The sequence below is a fragment of the Herpailurus yagouaroundi genome, unplaced genomic scaffold (genome assembly GCF_014898765.1).
Source record: "Herpailurus yagouaroundi ecotype Mexico unplaced genomic scaffold, PumYag 163, whole genome shotgun sequence".
Taxonomy (NCBI): domain Eukaryota; kingdom Metazoa; phylum Chordata; class Mammalia; order Carnivora; family Felidae; genus Herpailurus; species Herpailurus yagouaroundi.
Genome location: NW_024412404.1, coordinates 2297694 through 2319836, shown reverse-complemented (window position 1 = coordinate 2319836; position 22143 = coordinate 2297694). Strand labels below are relative to the sequence as shown.

At 41.2% G+C, this 22143-nt stretch overlaps 1 protein-coding gene across 17 annotated transcripts in view; it reads left to right on the top strand.

Annotated features, from left to right (window-relative positions):
- ANK3 (ankyrin 3) overlaps nucleotides 1–22143 on the top strand; it is a 344583-nt gene that overhangs the window by 132469 nt on the left and 189971 nt on the right. For all 17 annotated transcript variants that reach the window (XM_040485091.1, XM_040485092.1, XM_040485096.1 and 14 more), the window contains one exon: nucleotides 15282–15380. In XM_040485091.1, the coding sequence (XP_040341025.1) occupies nucleotides 15282–15380 (99 nt within the window). The remainder of the gene's footprint in view (nucleotides 1–15281; nucleotides 15381–22143) is intronic.

The window sequence follows — 22143 nt, the reverse complement described above, 5'->3', positions numbered from 1 at the left end:
CTTTATCTGCCTTTGATGAAACGGTACTTTGGCATACAGCTGCATCCCACTCAGCCAGAGGGCTACAATGTGAAGACATGTGGGACTCTGCTTGTTATAGAATAAGGGCTCAGTAGATGTTCATTTTCTTCCTTTCTTCTATAGGTGAAATTGACAGTAATAATGATTTTCAAAATAGTTATAATTTATTGAATATTTACTAAGTTTCAGCTCTTTGTTAAGCATTTGACATGTATTATCTCAATCCTATACAGGCTGAAGTAGGGATGTAATGAAATACAACTCCCGTGTCCTTTTTGCTGCACTTACAAGACTTTGAATTCCTCAAAGACAGACCTGTGTATTATTACACATTTTGGAATCCTTAGGGTAGGGTCCAGCACTTAGTACTGGGAAGGACTCAATATCTATTGATTGAATTCAAGATTGAATGAACAAATAACATTCAGGCATCCATGTCCACTACTCCTGGGCAGGCAGCCCCTATCGAAACCCACTTTCCTCAAGCTCCAATCCTCTCCTGTCTTAGAATTTCAGGCTGAACCTCACCTGACTTGAGGGAGCTGCTTCCCAAACTGACATCAGCCGCATTAAGGGAGATGCAGAATCCATAGGATTCTAATAGCGAGGTTCTAAGCAAGTGTACCAAAGCCACAGATTGAATGTCAGGTGCCAAAGGGTAGGTTTATTTGAGCAGCAGGAAGACTCGTTATTCGACAGTGTAGATGACCTTGGAAGACAAGGCTAGAATAAAGGACCAGTCACCCAAGGCTGCTGCCAAGCTTTGTTCAATTAAGAGTGTTTTGAACAGGGCCTCAGGTTCTGGACTGTCAAGTCCCAATCAAGCCCCCACCAGAGGGCACTAGAAAAGACATCGGCTACTACACAGAGAAGCAGGGAGCATCATGCCAGTAAGAGTGTGACTCTTGAAACGGCTTAACAGGGCTGTGGCCCTTCTGGAGACTCTACTTTGGATTGGATACAGGTTCCAATGCAAATATATTTTTACTATATTTTACGTGCATTATACAATTTGTTTTTCAGATGAAATGCAGTAGAGGTGCCTGGGTGGCTCAGTGGGTTAAGCGTCTGACTCTTGATTTTGGCTCAGGTCATGATCTCATGTTCTTGGGATCGAGCCCCACATCAGGCTCTGTGCTGAGAGCATAGAGCCTGCTTGGAATTCTCTCTCCCCCTCTCTCTCATCTTCTCCTACCCTCTCACTCTCTTTCTCTCACTCAAAATAAATAAATAAACTTTAAAAATAAATAAAATAAAATACAAGAAAATAAAATGAAATACAAAGCAAATGAAAGAAGAGAAAAATCACCCCAAACAGTCCTGTTAACTCTTTTCACACACACACACACACACACACACACACACACACACACACACACCACATTCGTTTTTATTGACAAATATTTTCAAAGATAGAGAAAATTAGATTTGTATCCTAGTACAGGCTCAGAAGCATTAAAGACAAAGACTTTTAAAAATTGGGTTATATAAACCACCTTTGGAATGAAAATGGGGATTTGGAAGCATTAGCAAAGGAATGCGAATTATGGGAAAGTAGCAATGCGGCTACTGCATCAACCATAATATTGTTGCCATGGTGACATTAACACATCAGGAGGAACAAAACCAATAAGCCAAGGAAAGAGTGGTGAGAGATACACCTTGTACAGAGAGATTCTTCTAGCACGCTATGCAATCTCCCTCCTGCCTTTTTCATTTTATTTCCTGACTGTCACATCAAGGGAGAATCTCCTATAAAATAACTAAATATTTTTTTTATTTTTTAGAAAAGATTTTATTTTTAAATAATCTCTACATACAATGTGGGGCTCAAACTTAGAACCCCACAATCAAGAGTCTCATGCTTTTCTGACTGAACCAGCCAGGACCCATCCTATATAATTTTTTAAAGGAACATTTTAATCTCAAATCATGAGTGTGTTGGAACTTACTAACATCTTGCTGTGTGGTATGGGATCTGTGTTCTCTTCTGAAGAGGTGATGTTTCTAAGTTGTAGCTGAAGAAGAGTCCTTAGATTTGTGTCGGACCCCTCGCTCTTGTTCTGACTGCGTCCTCAGTCCTAATGTGGTCCAGGGCAAGTCTCCTCATCACGGGGCCTGCAGTTTTCCTAACAGCTGGGTGAGACAAATAGCATTTCAGTCACAAGCCTTTCCCCTCTGCCCGACCACCCTGTCTGATGGTGGTGGAGGCCACCTTCACCTCCCTTCTCCTTTCCTGACAGAGAGTAGGTATAGTACAGTGTTACAATAAACAGCACCTCAGCTAGACTGCTGGGTCCCATACTAACAATGTGGCTGACTTTGTGTGCTCTTGGGCAGGTTAGTTATGCTTCAGCTTTATCATCCATAAAATGGATCCAATAATGGCACCCAGTGCATAACGTCACTGTGACTGAATGAGATGGTCCATTATACATTGCTTAGCACAGTGCCTGACCCACAAAACATGGACAAGGACCCTAGTCATGTTTGTGGTGGAGGTTGTCATTACTTTTTTCATCTGGGAGGAGACTCATCACTGTAAACCACATTTATCTGTAAAGCATGACATATGTCAAGCAAGTGGCATCATGACAGCTCTCTAGAGTACTTCTAGAGGTAGTCAGAAATGTTGCTTCCCACAATGTTGGATTTACCCAGCAGTGGTGTTTATCTGCATGAGAAGGTCAGCCTTTAATCATTTAAGAAACGATTACTATGACATTGTTTGAGACAGTAAGAATTCTAATTAGATCATAGAAATTGGAAGGTCCATGTTTCTCTTTGTGTCAGCTTTCCTCTTTGGACTTGTGCCCTGCTTCCTGCAGTGCTGCTCTGGAATTGTTGATCTGAGGACATTTTTAAACAACCCGAATAAATCCTATTTTAAAATTCTGTGAAATAAAGTTCTATTAAGGTAGGAGTTGGCAGAGCTCCCTTTATTCATTTGCACTTTAAAAGAGAATTATTCATCAGCTGTAGAATTTTCATCTCTTCCAGTGAGTGCAAACAGCAGTGAAGGGCTCCTGGGCCCCTCTGCTGAACATTCAGAATGCTGTCCACACTGTCATCAGATAGCACATTTGGATGAGCCCTCAAATGCACCCTGGGCTGCCCCTAAGCACTGTAGTTCTTCTGTGACAAAAAAATCTTTCCTTTCTTCCTCTGGTGGTTTGAAGAATGTGCAGAAAGGGTGAAAGGGCACCTAGAGGGAAGAGCTTAGGACAGGAGCAGAACCAATGGTTGCAAAGGGATGAACTTGAGAAACACGACCAGTCATTTACTGGCTCTCTCCCAAGTCAATGGAGGAGGTTTAAGAAAAGAAGTTCAGGTAGGAGATCAGCATTGGCTAGCATAGTTGGGAAAAAACTGAAGAGCTAAGTTGTGCTGGAAACACAGGGATTAGAATGAAGTCTAAGAAATGGAGGCGGAAGCCCACTTGCCAATGTGAAATGAGACTAGACACAGACAGTCATTGTTGACTATAATCACCAGGCTGTGCATTAGCTCTCCAGAACTTATTCATCTACTAGTTGCAAGTTTGGGCCTTTAAGTAACATCTCCCTAAATGCCAGCCCGCCAGCCCCTGGTAATCACCATTCTAATCTCTGTCTACAAGCCATTGCAGGACCTTACATGGAAAAGTAGGATGGTGGCAGTGGTGTTTAAGATGTTAGAACATACATAATGAAGGGGAGATGAGGACACTTGGCTGTGAGCTGTGGCTGGCTCCAGTCACATAGGGAAAAGAACTGTGCTCAAGGAGAAGCTTGTCCAACCTCGGGTCTGATGTGCCTCTCCTCAGAGGTGACTTCACTAGAGTCCTCCTACATCCAGTTTCTCAGTAGGAAAAGGGAGATTGTCCTTCTCCACAGAAGATTTAGAAATTTGCAGAGGCATTTTTCATTGTCATCGTGGCTGGAATGTAATGGGACAGGAACAGGATGGCTAAATCTTCTCTGATGGGGACAGACCCATGCAAAGAACAGTACCCCAACCAAAATGCCAACAATACCCCCTGAGACATGTGGATTGAACACCTCTTTACAGTGCAGGTAGAGAGGTGGGATATCCCAGGATGGAGAAAAAGGGCCCGGAAGGTCATGCTCAGTCAGTGCATTGAGTTTCTCCCAGTGACATACCCCTAAGGGTAGGTGGGCCAGAAGACCCTAAGGTTCTTTTCAGCTCTTACTACTGAGACTTTCAATATGAAGTGGACAAAACTTATACAAAGTTAAAATGAACTTAGGTAACAGCTTTCATTTATTACTAGGTATGAGGTACTATAATAAGCTTCCTATACATGATTTTATTTATTCCTCACAGTAAGCCTGTGAGGTGTGGGTATGATATCCATTTTACACTGGGAAGCAAGCAGTTAAATAAGTTGTGCAAAGCCACACAGCTTTAAGGTGGTGGAGCTTGGGCTAAGAAAAAGTAAATACACTCAAATCAGACCCAAAAAAATACTCAGACTATGTAGTTCATACTATTCTGATATTGGAGGCCACATGTACTGGGCTTTGTACTGAATCCAGGATCATCACAAGAAAACCAGAACCAACAGCAGCCTCTCTTGTCTCAGCTGGCATTGTGTTCTCGGCCTGTGCCAGAGCCACAAAGTGAATTAAATACATTTTTTAAAAGGAGTTTAAAAGTTTTTTTTTTTTTTTTATTTACTAGTAAATCCCATTACACATTTGAGAACATTTAAATTGAGAGGTGAGCCAACCTAAAAACTAACAAATCATCAAATTCATTCTAAAATACAATGCCTTCCCATCTCCCCCACATTTTATTTACCTCTATTACTTCTGCATTTTTGAATCATGAAAGATCATGGTTTGAAATGAACTCTTGATATGTAGAAACTTAATGGCTTTCTGACAAAAAGGTATAATATCCATTTTCCGGTAAGAAGAAATACAAGGTGAGCTTGTCTCTACAAGGAGTGAGTTCCTCTGAGTTTGAAAATTAAAACCCACTTTTTCATTGCCTCCAAGTCAGAGCCTCACAGCCAGTGTCCCCAGCTGGCCAGCAGCCTCCTGTTCCCTTATATTCAGAGTCAGTACCTTTGGGATAGGGCTTTGCAATCTGTGTTTTTAACAAATTCCTTGGGTGATTCTTCTGATAAGGCACAATAAGAAAATACTGTCTGAGGTTGATGGGGGGGGGGTGTGGAGGAGAGGAGAAAGTGGGTGATGGGCATTGAGGAGAGCGCCTGTTGGGATGAGTACTGGGTGTTGTATGGAAACCAATTTGACAATAAATTATATTTAATATTAAAAAAATAAAAATAAAATGCATAGATCTTGACCCCCCCCCACACACACAGACACAAAAAGAAAATACTGACTGAGGCCGTGCTATGAAAATCTTGTCCAAAGTTGAGCCACAGAACTCTTAGTAACTCATTGGCTTATAATAACTATCTTTATAACATCTTAATAATATAACCTTGAATTTACATTTTGTATACAGTTTACAAAGTACTTTTATGTAAAGCACACCATTTGAGGCCTTAAGAATAGATGAGCAGAGATCCCACAATGTCACTTGTCCCAGATCCTACTGTGAGTAAAACAGAATAACAGGGATTTGGATCCAGACCTGCCCCATTTTAATATGCCTCATGTGTGACCATCAGCTGGCACCTGCAGAGGCTGGGTGGCCGTGAGGGTGTGTGATATCGGTCCTTGAGTGGCCGAGGTCTTCGTGGTCCTTTGAGAGCAGCACCATGTGAGGACAAGTGCACTGCACACAGATAAGGCCATTTATGCCAGGACTGCTTCTTTTCCAATTGCTTTTTCCTTAAAAACTTCAAAGACCTTGTTTTCGTTCCTTGACACGTTTGAAACTTCTGCAAGGATCTAATTTATCCAAGCAAGGATCTGGTTTGTCCAAAGACCAAATGAGGGCAGAATACCTGAGAAACTAACAATTTCAAGTTAACTTACATCTCAGAAGGCTATAAGAGTGATTTACTTTTTGGATGGGAAAGAAAATTATTTAACACAGAAATAGATGAATTTTATTCCAGATTTATCAGAAATGATATAGAAGTGTGGCAAATGTATCATTGTAAAGCCCCTTAATAGTTTTGTTTTTAAGAATCTTGCATGGTAGGGTGTTAGAAAAAGGGGTGGACTTCATTCATTAGAAACACTACAGGAAATCTAATATTGCTAGATTAACTTATTTTAATGTTAAAGAATTACAGAATTTTCAAACAACTTTCCTCAATGTACAGAAAGCAGCCGATTACTTTGTAATTGAACTTTTGATACCCCATTCAGTTCAACACTATAAGCCTCTCTGCCCAGATATAGCAAGCAAGGAGGGGCTTTCTTTACTATAAAACAGGGAGGGCTACTTTTGAATGAGTACTAATAGTGACACCTTTAAAGAAATCTGAAACCCATGAGTTCTTATTTAAAATGATAGAGCTGAACTAGCCCCTCTTTTAGATTCTGCATATTTGTATTAGCTCTGAGATATGCTGTTTCCTTTTGGTTGGAACTTGCACATCGGCAGCATTTTCAGTATGGAGACTATGCTGCTTGGATTCAGAGCTGCAACTGATGTTTGCCCAAGTTTAAGGGGAGACTCACTATCCGGATATGGTTTCTCCTTTGTGACCCCCTGGACAAGGCCAGCAGAGCTTTTAGAAGCAGAAAATTTAGGTTAATCCCAGCTCAGGCATTTTTCTCACCGTGTGACTTGAGGCTCCTTTCAGTTTCACCCTACTCACCTGAGAATCTGAACTAACAGCATCTACTTCATGCATGGATTGTTGTAGAGATTAAATGAGATGTATCTCATAGAACCAGCCAAAATAAGAGCCTAATAATTCATACCTTTTTTTCATTTTAATTTCATTTGTTCTGCAAAACAAAGAGTTGTTTGGTCTAAATCAAGAGGTGCCTTTTTTTTGCAGAATTCTTTTTTCTAACAAATTCTTATAAAATAAAAAGGCTTTTGGTGGTCAAAAATTCATGACTGTTCATAGAATTATGGAAACTCTGAAATGTATCCTGAAAGATATATTTTAAAAGTACACATTGAACACCCATTAGGATGACTTCTATCAAAAAAGAGAGAGAGGGGGAGGGGGAGAGAAAACTAGTGTTGGTAAGGGTTTAGAGAAACCGGAACCCTTGTCCTTTGTTTGTGGGATGAATGTAAAATGATACAGCTACTATGGAAGAGTTTGGAAGTTACTCAAAATATTAAGTACAGAGTTACCCTATGGTCCAGTAGGACCACTCCTGCAATACAAAAGAATTAAAAGCAGAGTCTTGAAGATATATTTAAACACCCATGTTCATAGTAGCATTGTTTACAATACACACAAAGTGGAAGGAACCCGAGTGTCCATTAACAGATGAATGAATCATCAAAATGTTAAACAAATGTTAAGCAAAAGGAGATGGTGGGCTGGAGAGAGACCTGGCAGAGCCTTATCTAAATTGTTGATGAGAGATCTGCTATTAATCCAAGTAAAAACTTCTAACAGTATTAACAATAAACAGCTTCATATTATCCTTAAAAGAACATAAATAAATTGCCTGAGGTTTTTTAGAGCAGAATAGATCCAAATAGTCAGAGCCTGGTTTTATAGCAGACATCAAACATCTAAGCATTTGCTGCTGCTCCTGGGGAGCCCAGCATCTCCAGATGTCTAATCCTGTAGGATCTGGTCAGTCTCTGTGGGAAGAGTGAGGTGGGAGTGTTGATAGCATCAGTATTTTTCAGTGTCAGTCTCAGCAAGACCTGTGTGGACTTAATCTCCTTATCCAGAAATCACAGAAAGAGAAAAGTTGCTGTTAGTAAAACTGGAGAAGAGGAAAAGACTTTGCCTCAAAAGACCTATTTCATTTAAGGAAAACTTCATGAAGTAAGAGGAATATGGACTTTAACTAACAATGGTAGTCATCTTAATAATGACTGCTGTAGCAGTCATGGAGGGTTCCCTCTCAGTTGAATATTTAATTGTTTTAGAATTTGTGTTTGACTGGGACCATATCAAGGAACTAAACTAAAATGGTCATATTGTTTAACTTTTCATTATCTAAAAGACTGTGAGTGCTATCATCCACCTGCTCTTCTACTGGGAGTGAGAACCTCCCAGACATGTTTAAAGAAAAGTAGAGAGAGGAGAGGGGACTGGGGATCGGAAGTCTACTGCCCTTTATATGTTTAAATGGAATGAAAAGTCTGCCATTTATCACAAGGTAGGAAGGGGCTCTGATTTCACTTCAGGAAGTTGTGGGAAAAATCTGGCTTTGGTGACAATTTCATAAAGAAACTTGGCCACTACCTCAGCCACGTTCTTCAGAAACAGCTGAGAAGAAAGAAAAAGCCAGCAATTCCACCATTTCCCAAGAAAGGTACTTGTTTCTTCCAAGTCCTTGGAAGTTAAAAAAAAAAAAAAAAAGTATGGCTTCCCATGTTTCTATCACGTTCTGTCACGTGTATCGTGTTCTATCAGCCACTGCTATGCCCCTTCTTCCACCCTCCCCCCCAGTTCCACTTACTCCAGACACACCCCTTCTGAGGTTTTCACACGCTGAACTGTGCTGAGCAGACCTGTCCATCTCCAACACCCCTTGCGTCGGCCCTAAGAACTGTCCCTTTAGCACCTTCTTAGAGTTCACTCATTACTTCAGGTCTGCCATGTGAGATGTGTTTATGTCATCCATTTTTAAATGTCCATATGATAAATAATAAAAAGGATAATAATAGCTAACACTTTTTATAATGTTTACTAAATGCCAAGAAACATTGTTAAGACTACCCTTATTGGTGCACCTAGGTGGCTCAGTCGATTAAGCGTCCGACTCTTGATTGCGGCTCAGGTCATGATCCCAGGGTCATGGGATCTAGCCCCACATTAGGCTCCACACCTAAAAATAAACAACTAAATAAATAATAAATTTTAAAATAAGACTACCCTGGGGTCCCTGGGTGGCTCAGTTGGTTAAGCATCCAACTCTTGACTTTGGCTCAGGTCATGATCTTGCAGTTTGTGAGTTCCAGCCCCACATCAGGCTCTGAGCTGACAGTGCGGAGCCTGATTGGGATTCTGTGTCTCGTCTCTCTCTGCCCCTCCCAAACTGGTGCTTTCTCTCTCTCTCTCTCTCTCAAAAAAAAAAATTAAAAAGACTACCCTTACTAACTCAATCCTTATGACAAGTCTATATGATGGAACTATTATTGGCCTAATTTTATAAATAACAAATCCATGATTCAGAGAAATTAAATAAGCTTGCCTAACGTTAGGCAGCTAGTGTGGGGTCGATCTGGGATTAGAAGCTAAGTGGTCTAGCTCCAGAGTATTAGCTCTTAACTGCTGTAGTATTGGACCACAGTGTTCTCTTTATCTGCTGGCACACTATGAGGTGCTGCAGGAATGCTCTACTAGTAAGAATCAGTCCTAGATTTATACTGTTTAGAAGTTCAGGGACAGCATGATCTGCTCTAGTGAAAAAAGCATAAACTTTGGGGTAGCAAATTATGACAGTTTTGTGACTTTGGAAAGCTATTTTGATTTTTTGTTCTAGTTTCCTCATCTGTAAGAACAAAAACAAAAGCAATTAGATAGTACCTGTTTCTAGAGTTGGTGTGTGGGTTGGATGAGATAAGTAATATGGAATACCTGTGAGTTTCCTTGCTCCTTCTGACATGAATTATCTCATATCCGCTCTTGGCCACCCCATGGTGGAGGCACTGTAGGTATTATGTCCATTCTACAGATAAAAACATATATGTTAGTAAAGGATACGGCACATTCCCAACATCATATATCAGGAAGAAGAGTGATGATTATGGTCTGGTCTTCTCATTTCCAGTGACATGCTTACTAAGGAATAAAATTGAAGTAATGTTAGAATCCCCCACCCCCTAAACTCATTATGAAAAATCTTTGTATTTCTAGGACAGTTTTATAGTTTAGGAAACACAGTAAAGATTAATCCTTATTTTTGGATTAGGAAAGCGTGAAGAAACAATCGTCTAGAATCGCAGCACTGAGGGAGAGATTATTAACATTGGGGTCAATATCTCTACAGCTTTTTTAGAATGTGTGTATACATATACTTATGCATAAATGTGAGAGCATATTTTTATTTAATAATATATTTTGTGGTGCATTACTGATTTATCACAGTCTACCTTCAAAGTTATAGCACTTTACACATATGAGAACAGGGTCATTCTCATTTACTTTTGCACATGTTGTAGAGCCCACAGTTCATTTTACAGTTCCTGCTTTAGATAATCAATTATCTTTTATATTTCCCTTCAGTCTTGCCATTTCTGTATTTCTCTGTGTGGGTCTAAGCTTTGTCTGGTATCATATTCCTACTGCCTGAAGAACTTCCTGTAATGTTTTTTGTATTGCAGGTTTGATGGTAATGAGGACTCCCAGCTTCTGTTTATCTTAAAAAGTCTTTATTTCTCCTTCATTTTTTAGAAGATATTTTGGCTGGGAATAGAACTCTCATTTGACAAGTGTTTATTTTTCAGTATTTAAAGATGCCCACTACGTTTTCAGCATTGCATAATTTCTGAGGCTGTAATTATTGTCTTTGTTCTCTATATGAAATGTGTCCTTTTTTCCTTCTGGTTACCTTCACAAATTTTCCTTTATCTTTCATTTTCAGAAATTAGATTGATGTGTTTAATTGTGACATTTGCTGGTTTATAGTTTATCTTGCTTGGTGTTCTCCAAGCTTCTTGGATATGTCGTTTCATGCATTTCATTATTTTGAGATAATTCTTGACCATTGTCTCTTCAAGTATTTCTTCTGCCCCATCTTCTCTCTTCTCCTTATTCAACTCATTTGTTTTGTACTGTCCCACATCCCATAGGTTTCGGTTTTCTTTTCCGCTCTTTTTTTCTTTGTGTTTGGATCATTTATATTGACATATCTTTAAGTTCACTGATGCTTTCCTCAGCTGTGTGAAGTCTGGTGATGAGCCCATCAAAGGAATTGTTTCTTATGTTGTGGTTTTTCTTACCAAGGGTTTCTATTTGACTGAAACCCCGTATCTTTGGTGAAATCCCCTAACTTTCGATGCCTGTAGCTCACTGTTCCACTAGACAGAATGCAGGAGTGACTAAGGTAAATAGTATCTTTGGATATGGGCACATGTTTGTCAGGCTATAAATGTGGAAGGTTGAGCCTAGTCAAAAGTTTACATTTTGTTTGAGTGTACCGCAGGCTTCAGCTTCCTCTGGAGGAGAGCTTCACTCCCTTATGCTCAGGGTGGTGGCTGGGTGGGGAGGGGGGTAGAAAATTTTAGGTGGTGTTGGTGCTTCATCCTCAGCTCTCCCTGCACACCTGAAGCATGAAGATGTCTCTCGCGAAGCTCCTGTCTGGCCTCAGCAGCTGACTACTGTTGCTTGTTACTCTATGCTAGGCTCCTGCTGGGACTGAGGGTTCTTTTATTCTGTCTCGGCTTCAGTCTTAGGGGGTGTGCCTGGGCCTCAGGGCTGAGTCTTTCCTAACATTCTTGCCCTTTCGACTATGGCAGCCAACCTCTGCCTTGTGTCTGTGGTTTTAGATTTGAAGGCTTTTCATATATACTGCCAAATTGCATCACAGAAAGCATGTGTAAATTTACATTTCACAAGCAGCAAATGAGGGTTCTCTTAAATAAGCATTTTCATCTCTAATACCAGTAGGCTCTTTTGATATGTTAGGAATCCATAATTTTGTTCCTCGCTTATATAATGGAAATGCAGCACTGAGTCTTGTGCATAGTAGGGCATAAAACATTTTTAGTAGTTATCTGATGAATCAGAATATAAATGTCCCATTGAGTGGCCCAAAGGTACCACTTTCATTTCAGTTTGTTCCAAATTGTCAGAAGCAGTCACTACCAGATTCTGGAATACAAAAATATGTATTTTACTCAGAAGCTCCATTTTATAGAGAGAAGCAATAGTTGTTAGATGGAGGCATTATGATCCCTGACTGAAAAATACTACTGCACAAGGATCTAGAAAACCGAATTATCATTCTGAGTCTGCCTCTAATTCTTTGTCTTTTAATATACAAATTACTGACCAATTCTATTCTGCAGTTTATGTATCTGTCAAATAGGGTTAGTGATTTTATTTCAATAGAGTGTCATGAAGGTAAAATGAAATTACATAAGGGTAAGCCCTTTACAACACTTTTCAAGTGCTATAGAAATATAAAATATTCCTCTAGGAAGGGCCAGATAGGTGTAGAAAAAAGTGGGAGTTAGACTTTCAAGGCACACTTTTGACATCTATGCATCACTGTATGAGAGAGTACATGAATATGGAAGAGAGCAAAATTAGGAGTCTTCTTCTCACTAAAATTAGCCTACTTGTAATAGAGGTTAATTAAGTCCTTCTCAACCAGGCAAGGGCACAATTTTAAAGGGAAATCGCAAGTAAGTAAGCCCTGACTCCTGCGGGGAAGGGAGGAGGTCTTAGCACCATATCCCACTCTGGGCTCAGTAAGCTTCCTGGTAGACCATGTCTCCTACAGACCTAACCTGACCCTCCACCTGCTGTCTCAGGTCAAGAATTCATCCACTGTGATGCTTGGGTCACTGGAGTGACCCACAATGGAGACAAGCAAGACAATTAAAAAGTCATCAGAAAGTTTGTGTCCTTCTGCCAGCAAAAGGGGACCAGAGCATACACAATGTACAGCATATAGTTTTATTTCCTCTTTTGTAAACTGTTACACACAGTTGAAACCTTCAGCCATAGCTGGTAGGTATACAGCAGGTCAGCCCCTAGGCCAAATCTGGCCTACCATCTGTTTTTGTAAATAAAGTTTTTTTTAATATTTATTTATTTTTGAAAGAGAGAGAGAGGAAAAAAAGACAGAGCATGTTCAGGGGAGGGGCAGAGAGAGAGGGACACACAGAATCTTAAGCAGGCTCCAGGTTCCAAGCTGTGAGCACAGAGCCCAACACAGGGCTCGAACCCATGAACCATGAGATCATGACCTGAACCAAAGTCAGATGTTTAACCAACTGAGCCACCAGGTGCCCCTGTTTTTGTAAATAAAATTTGATTGGAATACAACCACTCCCATTTCTTTACATATTTTGTATGGCTGCTTTACCCTACAATGGCAGAGTTGAATAGCTGCAATAGAACTTATATTGCCTAAAAAGCTGAAAATATTTGCTATCTGGCCCGATGCAGAAGAAGTTTGCCTACCATTGGTCTAGAGCAATGATATTCATCCTGTGTACTCCCACCAGCATTACTGATGCAAATTTGGTTTACTGAGATCTCTTTCTTCTTCTTTCATTTAATGAATCATTTGATACTTCAGCACCTAAAAATAATGAGGGAAAGAGTAGTTAGGATAGGAGAATGTAATGCTAACAGCATTATAGTTTATAATGTTTAAAAAACTTTATAGGAAGTACAGGGCAAAAAGAACATGTTAAATAACACCCCATGAGGATGAAATCATGGAAGTTAGAAAATTCTTTTTTTTTTTTTTAATTTTTTTTTCAACGTTTATTTATTTTTGGGACAGAGAGAGACAGAGCATGAACGGGGGAGGGGCAGAGAGAGAGGGAGACACAGAATCAGAAACAGGCTCCAGGCTCTGAGCCATCAGCCCAGAGCCCGACGCGGGGCTCGAACTCACGGAGCGCGAGATCGTGACCTGGCTGAAGTCGGACGCCTAACCGACTGCGCCACCCAGGCGCCCCGGAAGTTAGAAAATTCTACATGATCAATTATCCAGTTTTTTCAATAAGTAGTCATGGAAAAAAGAAGGTGGAGTAAGGCACCTATGGAGATTAAAAGACTTAAGGGACATTTCAACCTAATGCAGGTGTGGATCTTCTCATTTGAACAACCCTACTGAGCTAACTGGACATAATGGGAGAATTTGAACACTGACAGGGTCTTAGTGTTATGAAGGAATTATTTTTACTTTGTTAAATATGATAATGGTATTGTGACTGTTTGTTAAAAAAAAATCCTTGATGCCTAGGGTTTTCTTTTCCTTCTCTCAGACTTCTCCAGAAAAAAAAGTAGTAGGGAGTATAGAAGAAATACTATTCCTAAGAGGTTGATAAGTATTGAACCAGAGTGATGAGTACATAAAACTCATGCCTTTCTCTCAAACTTTGTATCTGTTTGAAAATTTTCATTATAGTGTTTAAAAAAAAAATAAGCTTGAGTCATATTTTAATTTGAATCCTGGTTTTTCCAGCTATTTGTACATCTGTGAAATGGACATTGTAAGTCAGATTGTTTTGTGGCATTGTGAGGATTATGAGAATTAAGTGAGACAGTAGAGTTTAGCACAGTGCCTAACATATAGGAAATAATGCCTGGTAGCTATTATGTTGTATCTGCTATCAAATGGCAAAAATACAACCCCGTAGGAGCCTAGTTCACTGATCATATAATTAACTTAGGTGAACAACGGACCTAAAATCCATATTGTTGCTACAAAGGAATAAGGAGCCAGCATAGAGAATGTTCTCACAACATACACATATTTCCCTGACAGTCTGGAAACAATCATAACACCTGTAAGATGCATGGGGAAAGACCTGTGGTATTGAGTATCATGACTTTAATTTCAGATTGTCCTAACAATATGTTTATTCCTCAATGGTAATAATAAAAAAAACAAAAACAGTTTTCTGTGAGATTGCTGACAGATGCCTGTAAACACACTTTAGCCCCACGTGCATGGGAAGTCCTGTGACTTTGTACAGTACTGACTGATTTTCCACTTTGCGTAACTATTGTTTTTCCTTGATATCTTGTGCTCATATGAACCCAGAGATGGTGCTGAGCACCATACTTCTTTAACTGAGTCTGGCTGACTTAATCAGCCACTTAGTCAACCACACATTAGCCAGTATGTATCACACAAATTTGGAGGAAAACACATTGACTTAACGGTGCAAAATTTTAGAGCAAAACTAACAAACAAACAAAAAAAACAAAACCAAAAAAGACCCCATCTCACCCATCAGTCACTGCAGCTAAGTGAAATAAACTTGAACCCACCTTCAGAATGTGTTCCTTAAAATTCATCCCTTTTGGGGAGAGAGGGGAGTCTACTGAGTAAAATTACTGTCAGAGAGAAATGTTGGGAAGCATTCTGTTCACAATGGATGTTAAGAAAAGTAAATAAAAAAGTGAGGACCTGTTGGGGGGGAGTTGGGGAAGCAATGTTTCGGTTGAACTGAAGATACCAAAACTGTCCTTTTTTTCTGTTCTTCTACAGAATGACATCACGCCTTTACACGTTGCATCAAAAAGAGGAAATGCCAATATGGTAAAACTCTTGCTTGATCGAGGAGCTAAAATCGATGCCAAAACAAGGGTAAGTGCAATTTGTGTGCATGCTTATACTTATTTTCAGGAATTGTAATCTTCCCCTGATACCTTCACACTGGTTCAACAGTGGCTTCACTTTTACTTCATTTGTTGTAGCCTCCAAGAAAATGATTCTAAATGTATTTGTCCCAAAATGGAATGCTGATCGACGTGTATAAATCTGTAACACGTTTATATGGCGTATGGTTTTAATTATAAAAACTAAGGCTTAAGGTCTAGAGTTTTAGTTGAGTTTGCATTTTTAAGAATGTAATCACTACCTGACCTGATAGGCTGGGTTGTTTGGTCAGTTTAATACTAAAACTGACAGTTACTCTATTTAAAAACAAATTGGTCTACTTTTGTACACTGCTGGTGCAAATGTAACGTGGTACAGTTACTCTGGGAAACGGTAGGGAGGCTCCTCAAAATATGAAAACTAGAACTACCCTACCATCTGGCAATTCCACTACTGAGTATTTACCCCCAAGTATGGAAAACAGTATCTTGAAGCAATATTTGCCCATTCCTCTTCATCACGGCATTGTTCACAATAGTCAAGAGATGGAAGCCACACAAATGTCGATTGACAGATGATGGATGAACAAAATGTAATGTATATAGATGGTGGAATATTATTAAGCCTGAAACAGGAAGCAAATCCTATCATTCTACAACATGAATGAATCTTAAGGACATTATCCTGAGTGAAAGAGGACAGTCACAAAAGTATAATACTACATGATTCCATTTTTATGGAGTTTCTAGAGTAGTCAAAACCATAGAAGCAGAAGCAGAATGGTGTTTGCTTGGGCTTTGGGGGCAGAGAAATGGAGAGTGTTGTTTAGTAAATTATAGAGGCTCAATTCTGCAAGATGAAAAATTTCTGGAAGTGTTATACATAGCAATGTGAATACAGTTAACACTACTGAAATATATACTTAAAAATGGTTAAGGAAATAAATTTTGTGTGTTTTTTAGCACAATTTAGAAATAAAAAAAAAACAAAGCTGTCTGGGTAGGTGTTTGGCATGTTGCTTATTCGGTGCAATGCCTTTTGGGTAGAGGAAAGAACTGAGACTCAGAAGCAAGTTTGAATCCCAGATGCTGACCTTAGCCAGTTGACTTAGGTAGGCTGTTTAACCTTCTGCATGTAATTTCTCTTTCTGAAAATAAAGAAAATTAATGGCCACCTTGAAGGTTATTGCAGTGATCAAGCTAATGTTTGTAAACTGTGTTGCAAAAAGTAGACCAGAAAGAGGTCACAGCCATTGCTTATATAACTCACAGGTCCAGTTAGCATTAAACTTGTAATCAGGGGATTATTTTGTCCAACACTTCTTGTGTTTGTTCCAAGATGCAAGCAAGAGTGAGGCTAACGGAGAGGTGATCTCACTATACCCAGCCCCCTCTCTGAGGGTTTGGGGTGGTTTTCCCTATCTTGCCATTGTAGCCCCCGCAATCCGTGCTTCCTCCTCACAAGAATCCTGATCTCCGTGTTTCCAAAACTGGCCTGGTAACCTGCATTCTATTCCTGTGGCTCCTTGATTTACTACTTCATTTATTGTTCACTGTGTGTGTTCCCTCAAGCAATAAATGATTACGGAGTGGGCCTACTGTGGGGCAGATACAGCAAGACTGCAGGACACTGTCCTTACCCTCATGAAGCTGACAGGCAGTCAACTACCTGTGCTCTGACCCGAGAACAGCCCAGCTGTAGTTAGTTAGCAGGACACCCAGGCTTCCTTTTCCTGATAACTACTGACCCTGAAAATTTGTATGTACCTTAAAAGAAACCAGCTTTCTAGAGAGGAGGAGTGAAGAAAGATGAAGGTTGACCCCTAGAGGACTGTCTGACTGGGGAAGGAGATTGAATAGAGCTCCTAGTGAATTGACTTTGCATTCTGTAATAAGAAGCCATTACCAATATGCTAGAGCTGTCACTTTAAATGGCAGGGATCTTCCGCCAATATAGGCTATTTCAAGAGGTCATAAGGAATATAACAGAATTGGTGCTGTGCCACTCGATTACAACGTAAAGCTTAAGGATCATTTGCTTAAGGATCATTTGTGAACAGGGAAGATTTTTAGGAAGAAAAATGAGGAATACTAGAGCCAAGCAGGAAAGAGGAGCTTGAAGAGATATACTTGGTTATCCAGCTGGGGTTTTAGTGAGTATGTGGATTAGAAATTACCTTATCTCTCCCTCTCTTGAAATAATCAATCACTGGCAAAATTCCTTTTCAGTTACTTTACCTCATTTATGCAAAAATTACCTGCTGTATTTGATACAATGAAAGGAGAACGGGGCATATGGGGAACTCAGACCCCATGTTTATGAGGCAGATAGTGGCACCAGGGCAAAATCTTAAAAACTCTTCTGGATAAAAGTATTAGAGATATGAGGGCACCTGAGTGGCTCAGTCAGTCAAATGTCTGACTCTCCGCTCAGGTCAAGAACTCATGGTTTGTGAGATCGAGCCCTGTGTCAGGCTCTGCACTGACAGCAAGGAGCCTGCTTGGGATTCCCTCCCTCTTTCTCTGCCCCTCCCTTGCTCTTTCACTCTCTCAAAGTAAATAAATAAACATTAAAAAAAATAGTTTCAGAGATATGGAATAATGTAGTATGCAACTTTGCATACTGTGCAAATTCAGGGGGCAACCTGGCTTCTCTAACACATTGTCCCTGTTGTGAAAGCCTATCTTATTTTGAATAAGATGCAGACTCCTTTTTACCATCCATTCAGTTGTAACCGGGATTCAGTTTTCTCCTGTGTTCTGTGAATGGCGCATGAATGTGAAGGAGACAGACACAGAGAACAGAGAAGCCTGTCCTACTTCTGTTGTTGTCCTACAAGGAGTGGGGTGAGGGTGGGATGGCATTTGGGCACAGACTGAATTCCTGGCAGACGATATCGAAGAAAGCATAGTACATACCCCAAATATGTAAACTATTTTGTGTTCTTCTCATCAAAGCCTCCCTTCTCTCTGGCTGAAATGACTGAGTAGTCATTGGGTGTGTGGGTGAAAGGGAGGAGGCCAGCTAAAATGTCAGAAAGCTCTGAGGCCAAGCCTAAAAACAGAAAACAGAATTGTTCATAAATGCAAGTTTTAACTACTCAATCTGGTAACTCTTGAGAGAATAAATATTGTTATCTACCCATCCACCTCCTACCAATCACTTAGGACTGTTGTGGCTACCTTGCTACATCAATAGTCGGTTTAGAGACAGGAGACATCTCAGGCGCCAGCACTCCAAGGGACCTCGTTGGCTTACTCTGTTCCCTGCATGTGCTGCTCACCTAATAAAGTACTCAGTTTAAAAGCAGTCTCTTAGAGCCCTTTTATTCAAGCAAAGAAACTTGATTTATGGTCAGAGTAGGTTAGGAGGACTTGAGCAAGATTTTACCAGCCAGAAAAGCAAGATGAGAGTGATCAGTGATCTGATCTCTAGTCTTAAGTGTGACTTGCAAGTAAAATTGTGACCTTAGGCAAGTTCACCCTTCTGAGTCTTAGTTTCTGTCCCAGCATGGATAGAGAGTTGTTCCAGATGATTTTACAAGCTCTCTCATTTGGAAGGACACCACATATTGTAGCTTCACTGTAAAACTCAAGATGGTTATATAAGTCAGGTTGATGTTACCAAAATGGTAAAGTAGGGGAGCTCAGCCTCCAACCCCCAACAAAGATCAACAAGAGTTTGGAAGCATCCACAAAGAAAAGCAGTTCTGGGAGAGCTCAGGAGTGCTCTTAGGAATCTTCAGCAACTCAGTGTGGGGAAGGAAAAAAACCCATCTGAGAATAATTACAAAAGAAGGGAAGGAAGAGCAGCTTCATTTTGCCTGCATCATCCAATCTCCCAGGCTGGCACTGCTCACTGCCAACAGGGAACTCCTCAGCTTGGAAGAATTTCCCTTACCAGAAAAGGGAGAGTGAAGTGAGTGGCTGGCTTCCCTAGCTTTCAGGACATTGTATGAAGGACCCTCTTCAGTTTGCAAACCAGATTGCAAACTGGTGTAGCCATTCTGGAAAACAGTATGGAGCTTCCTCAAAAAGTTAAAAATAGAACTACCCTATGACCCAGCAACTGCACTACTAGATATTTATCCAAAGGATACAAAAATACTGATTCAAAGGGGCACATGCACTCTAATGTTTATAGCAGCATTATCAACAATAGCCAGGGTCACCTGGGTGGTTCAGTCTGTTGAGCATCCGACTCTTGATTTTGGTTCAGGTCATGATCTCACAATCATGGGATCGAGCCCCACATGACTCTCCACACTGAGCATGGAGCCTGCTTGATATTCTGTCTCTCCTTCTTTCTACACCCTTCCCCAACTCTTGCACATGCTCACTCACTCACTCTCTGTCGCACTCTCTCAAAATAAACTAAAAACAAAAAACCAACAATTGCCAAACTATGGAGAGAGCTCAAATGTCCATTGACAGGTGAATGGATAAAGAAGATATATATATATGATATATATTATAATGGAATATTACTCAACCATCAAAAAGAATGAAATCTTGCCATTTGTAACAATGTGGATGGAGCTAAAGTGTATCATGCTTAGCAAAATAAGTCAGTCAGAGAAAGACATAGACCATATGATTTCACTCATAGGAATTTAAGAAACAAAACAGATGAACATAGGGGAAGGAGGGGGGAGGGAGAGAGAGGGAAGCAAACCATAAGAGACTCTTAAACATAGAGAACAAACTGAGGGTTGCTGGTAGGGTGTTGGGTGGGGGTGGGCTAAAAGGGCAAGGGGCATTAAGGAAGACACTTGGTGTGATGAGCACTGGGTGTTTTATGTAAGTGACGAATCACTAAATTCTAGTCCTGATACCAATACTACACTATATGTTAACTAACTTGAATTTAAAGAACATCTTGAGGGGCGCCTGGGTGGCGCAGTCGGTTAAGGGTCCGACTTCAGCCAGGTCATGATCTCGCGGTCCGTGAGTTCGAGCCCCGCGTCAGGCTCTGGGCTGATGGCTCAGAGCCTGGAGCCTGTTTCCGATTCTGTGTCTCCCTCTCTCTCTGCCCCTCCCCCGTTCATGCTCTGTCTCTCTCTGTCCCAAAAATAAATAAACGTTGAAAAAAAAAATTTTTTAAATAAAGAACATCTTGGAAAGAAAAAAAAGTTTCATCCGACCCAGAGACTGGCAAAGCTGAGATGAATAGAGATAGGAAGGAACAAAGAAGAGTAGATGCTACCAGTATCATCCATGCAGTGGGAATGACTGTGGTTCCCAGCCACCTGCTTTGCAGAAGACCTCAACAGCTTTCTTGCTATTAAAGTAACTAATGGCCGGAAGAGCCACTGTGGACTCTCTGAAGACTTCATTGGGTTTGGCCCCTGCAATATTCACATTCACAGACTCCAGCCTCCTGAGTCCCTCCCTGCTCCCTACCTACACCTCCACCCCCCCAAACCCCCAGACCCTGCTGCTAGAGCCAAGGGTCCACACCAGCAGCCAGCCCAGCCCTCTGTGTCTGCAGAAGTGTAAGAAGCCAGCCTAGACCCTGTGCTGCCCCCACGACTGTGTACGCACTTGGGGCTAGCCCTTCCAGCTGTGCATTTGCACACCGCTGGCCAGACCCTCTACTGCTACCCACACACCTATGGCAGATCCTGTGGCATGGAAGGGCACACCCACAAGCCAGGGCCTTCATTGCAGTCCATGGGTCTGAATCTGGCTCTGTCACCAGTCACTGGCCTTCACTCCTTAGCACATGTCAGGTAACCTTCTAGCTGTGCACCTGTATGCCCCAACCAGACCATCCTTACCGGCCTCCCAAGGCTTGGCACACACCCCCAGGAGACTGCAGCCACAGGAGTACACACGAAGAGCAGAGCCCCCACAGCCATTTGAAGGCCAGATCCGGTCCTGTCTCATGTCACTGACTTGCACCACTGGGCTCACCTGAAGCTGGTCTTTCAAGCTGTGTTCCGGCACGCCCCTTGCCTGACTCCCAACACCAGCCTCCGCTGCTGTGTGCCCACGGTGAGGCCCCACAGCCGCAGCAATACACACAGACAGCCATGGCGCCCACAGCTGCCTGTACACCTGCAGCTGGCCCACACCTTTACAACTGGCTCTGACCCCCACTGCTATGTGTATGTGTGAGACCGACCCCCACCACTATGTATGGGACCACCCTAGAGCTGTGTACATACCACCAGCTCGAGCCACTACCACCACCTGCCCACGTCACCAGCCACTGGCCCTGGAGGTGCTGCTGAGGACTCGGACCACCCCCCACAGTGCTCACCAAGAACTGCACAGTTGTCAATGCCGTGAACCCGAGTGACCTGAGCAGATAAGACATCATATACCTCTTGGACCCAAACCACCACACACCCCTGTATTTGGCCCTCTGTACCACTAGACCTGGGGTTACAGCACATTCCAGCGTGCCCCTGTGCACAAGTGAAAGTCTTTCCATACTGAGGTCAACCCATAAAGTATGGAAGAAGTGAGTGGTTATTTAAATCTGCAGACTTTAAATATGCACGACTATAGGGATCTTGAAGAATCAGAGAAACCACCAAGGGAGCATAGTGAGCTTCCAGTAATTGACCTCAAAGAACTGGAGATACCAGTGACCTAAAAACATCACACCCAGGGGCACCTGGGTGACTCGGTTGATTAAGACTAATAAAGGATTCAAAATAATTGTTCTAAAGATGCTCCGAGAGCTGCAAGAAAACAGAAAAACAATTTAACAAATTAGGGGGAAAATATAAAAACAAAATGAA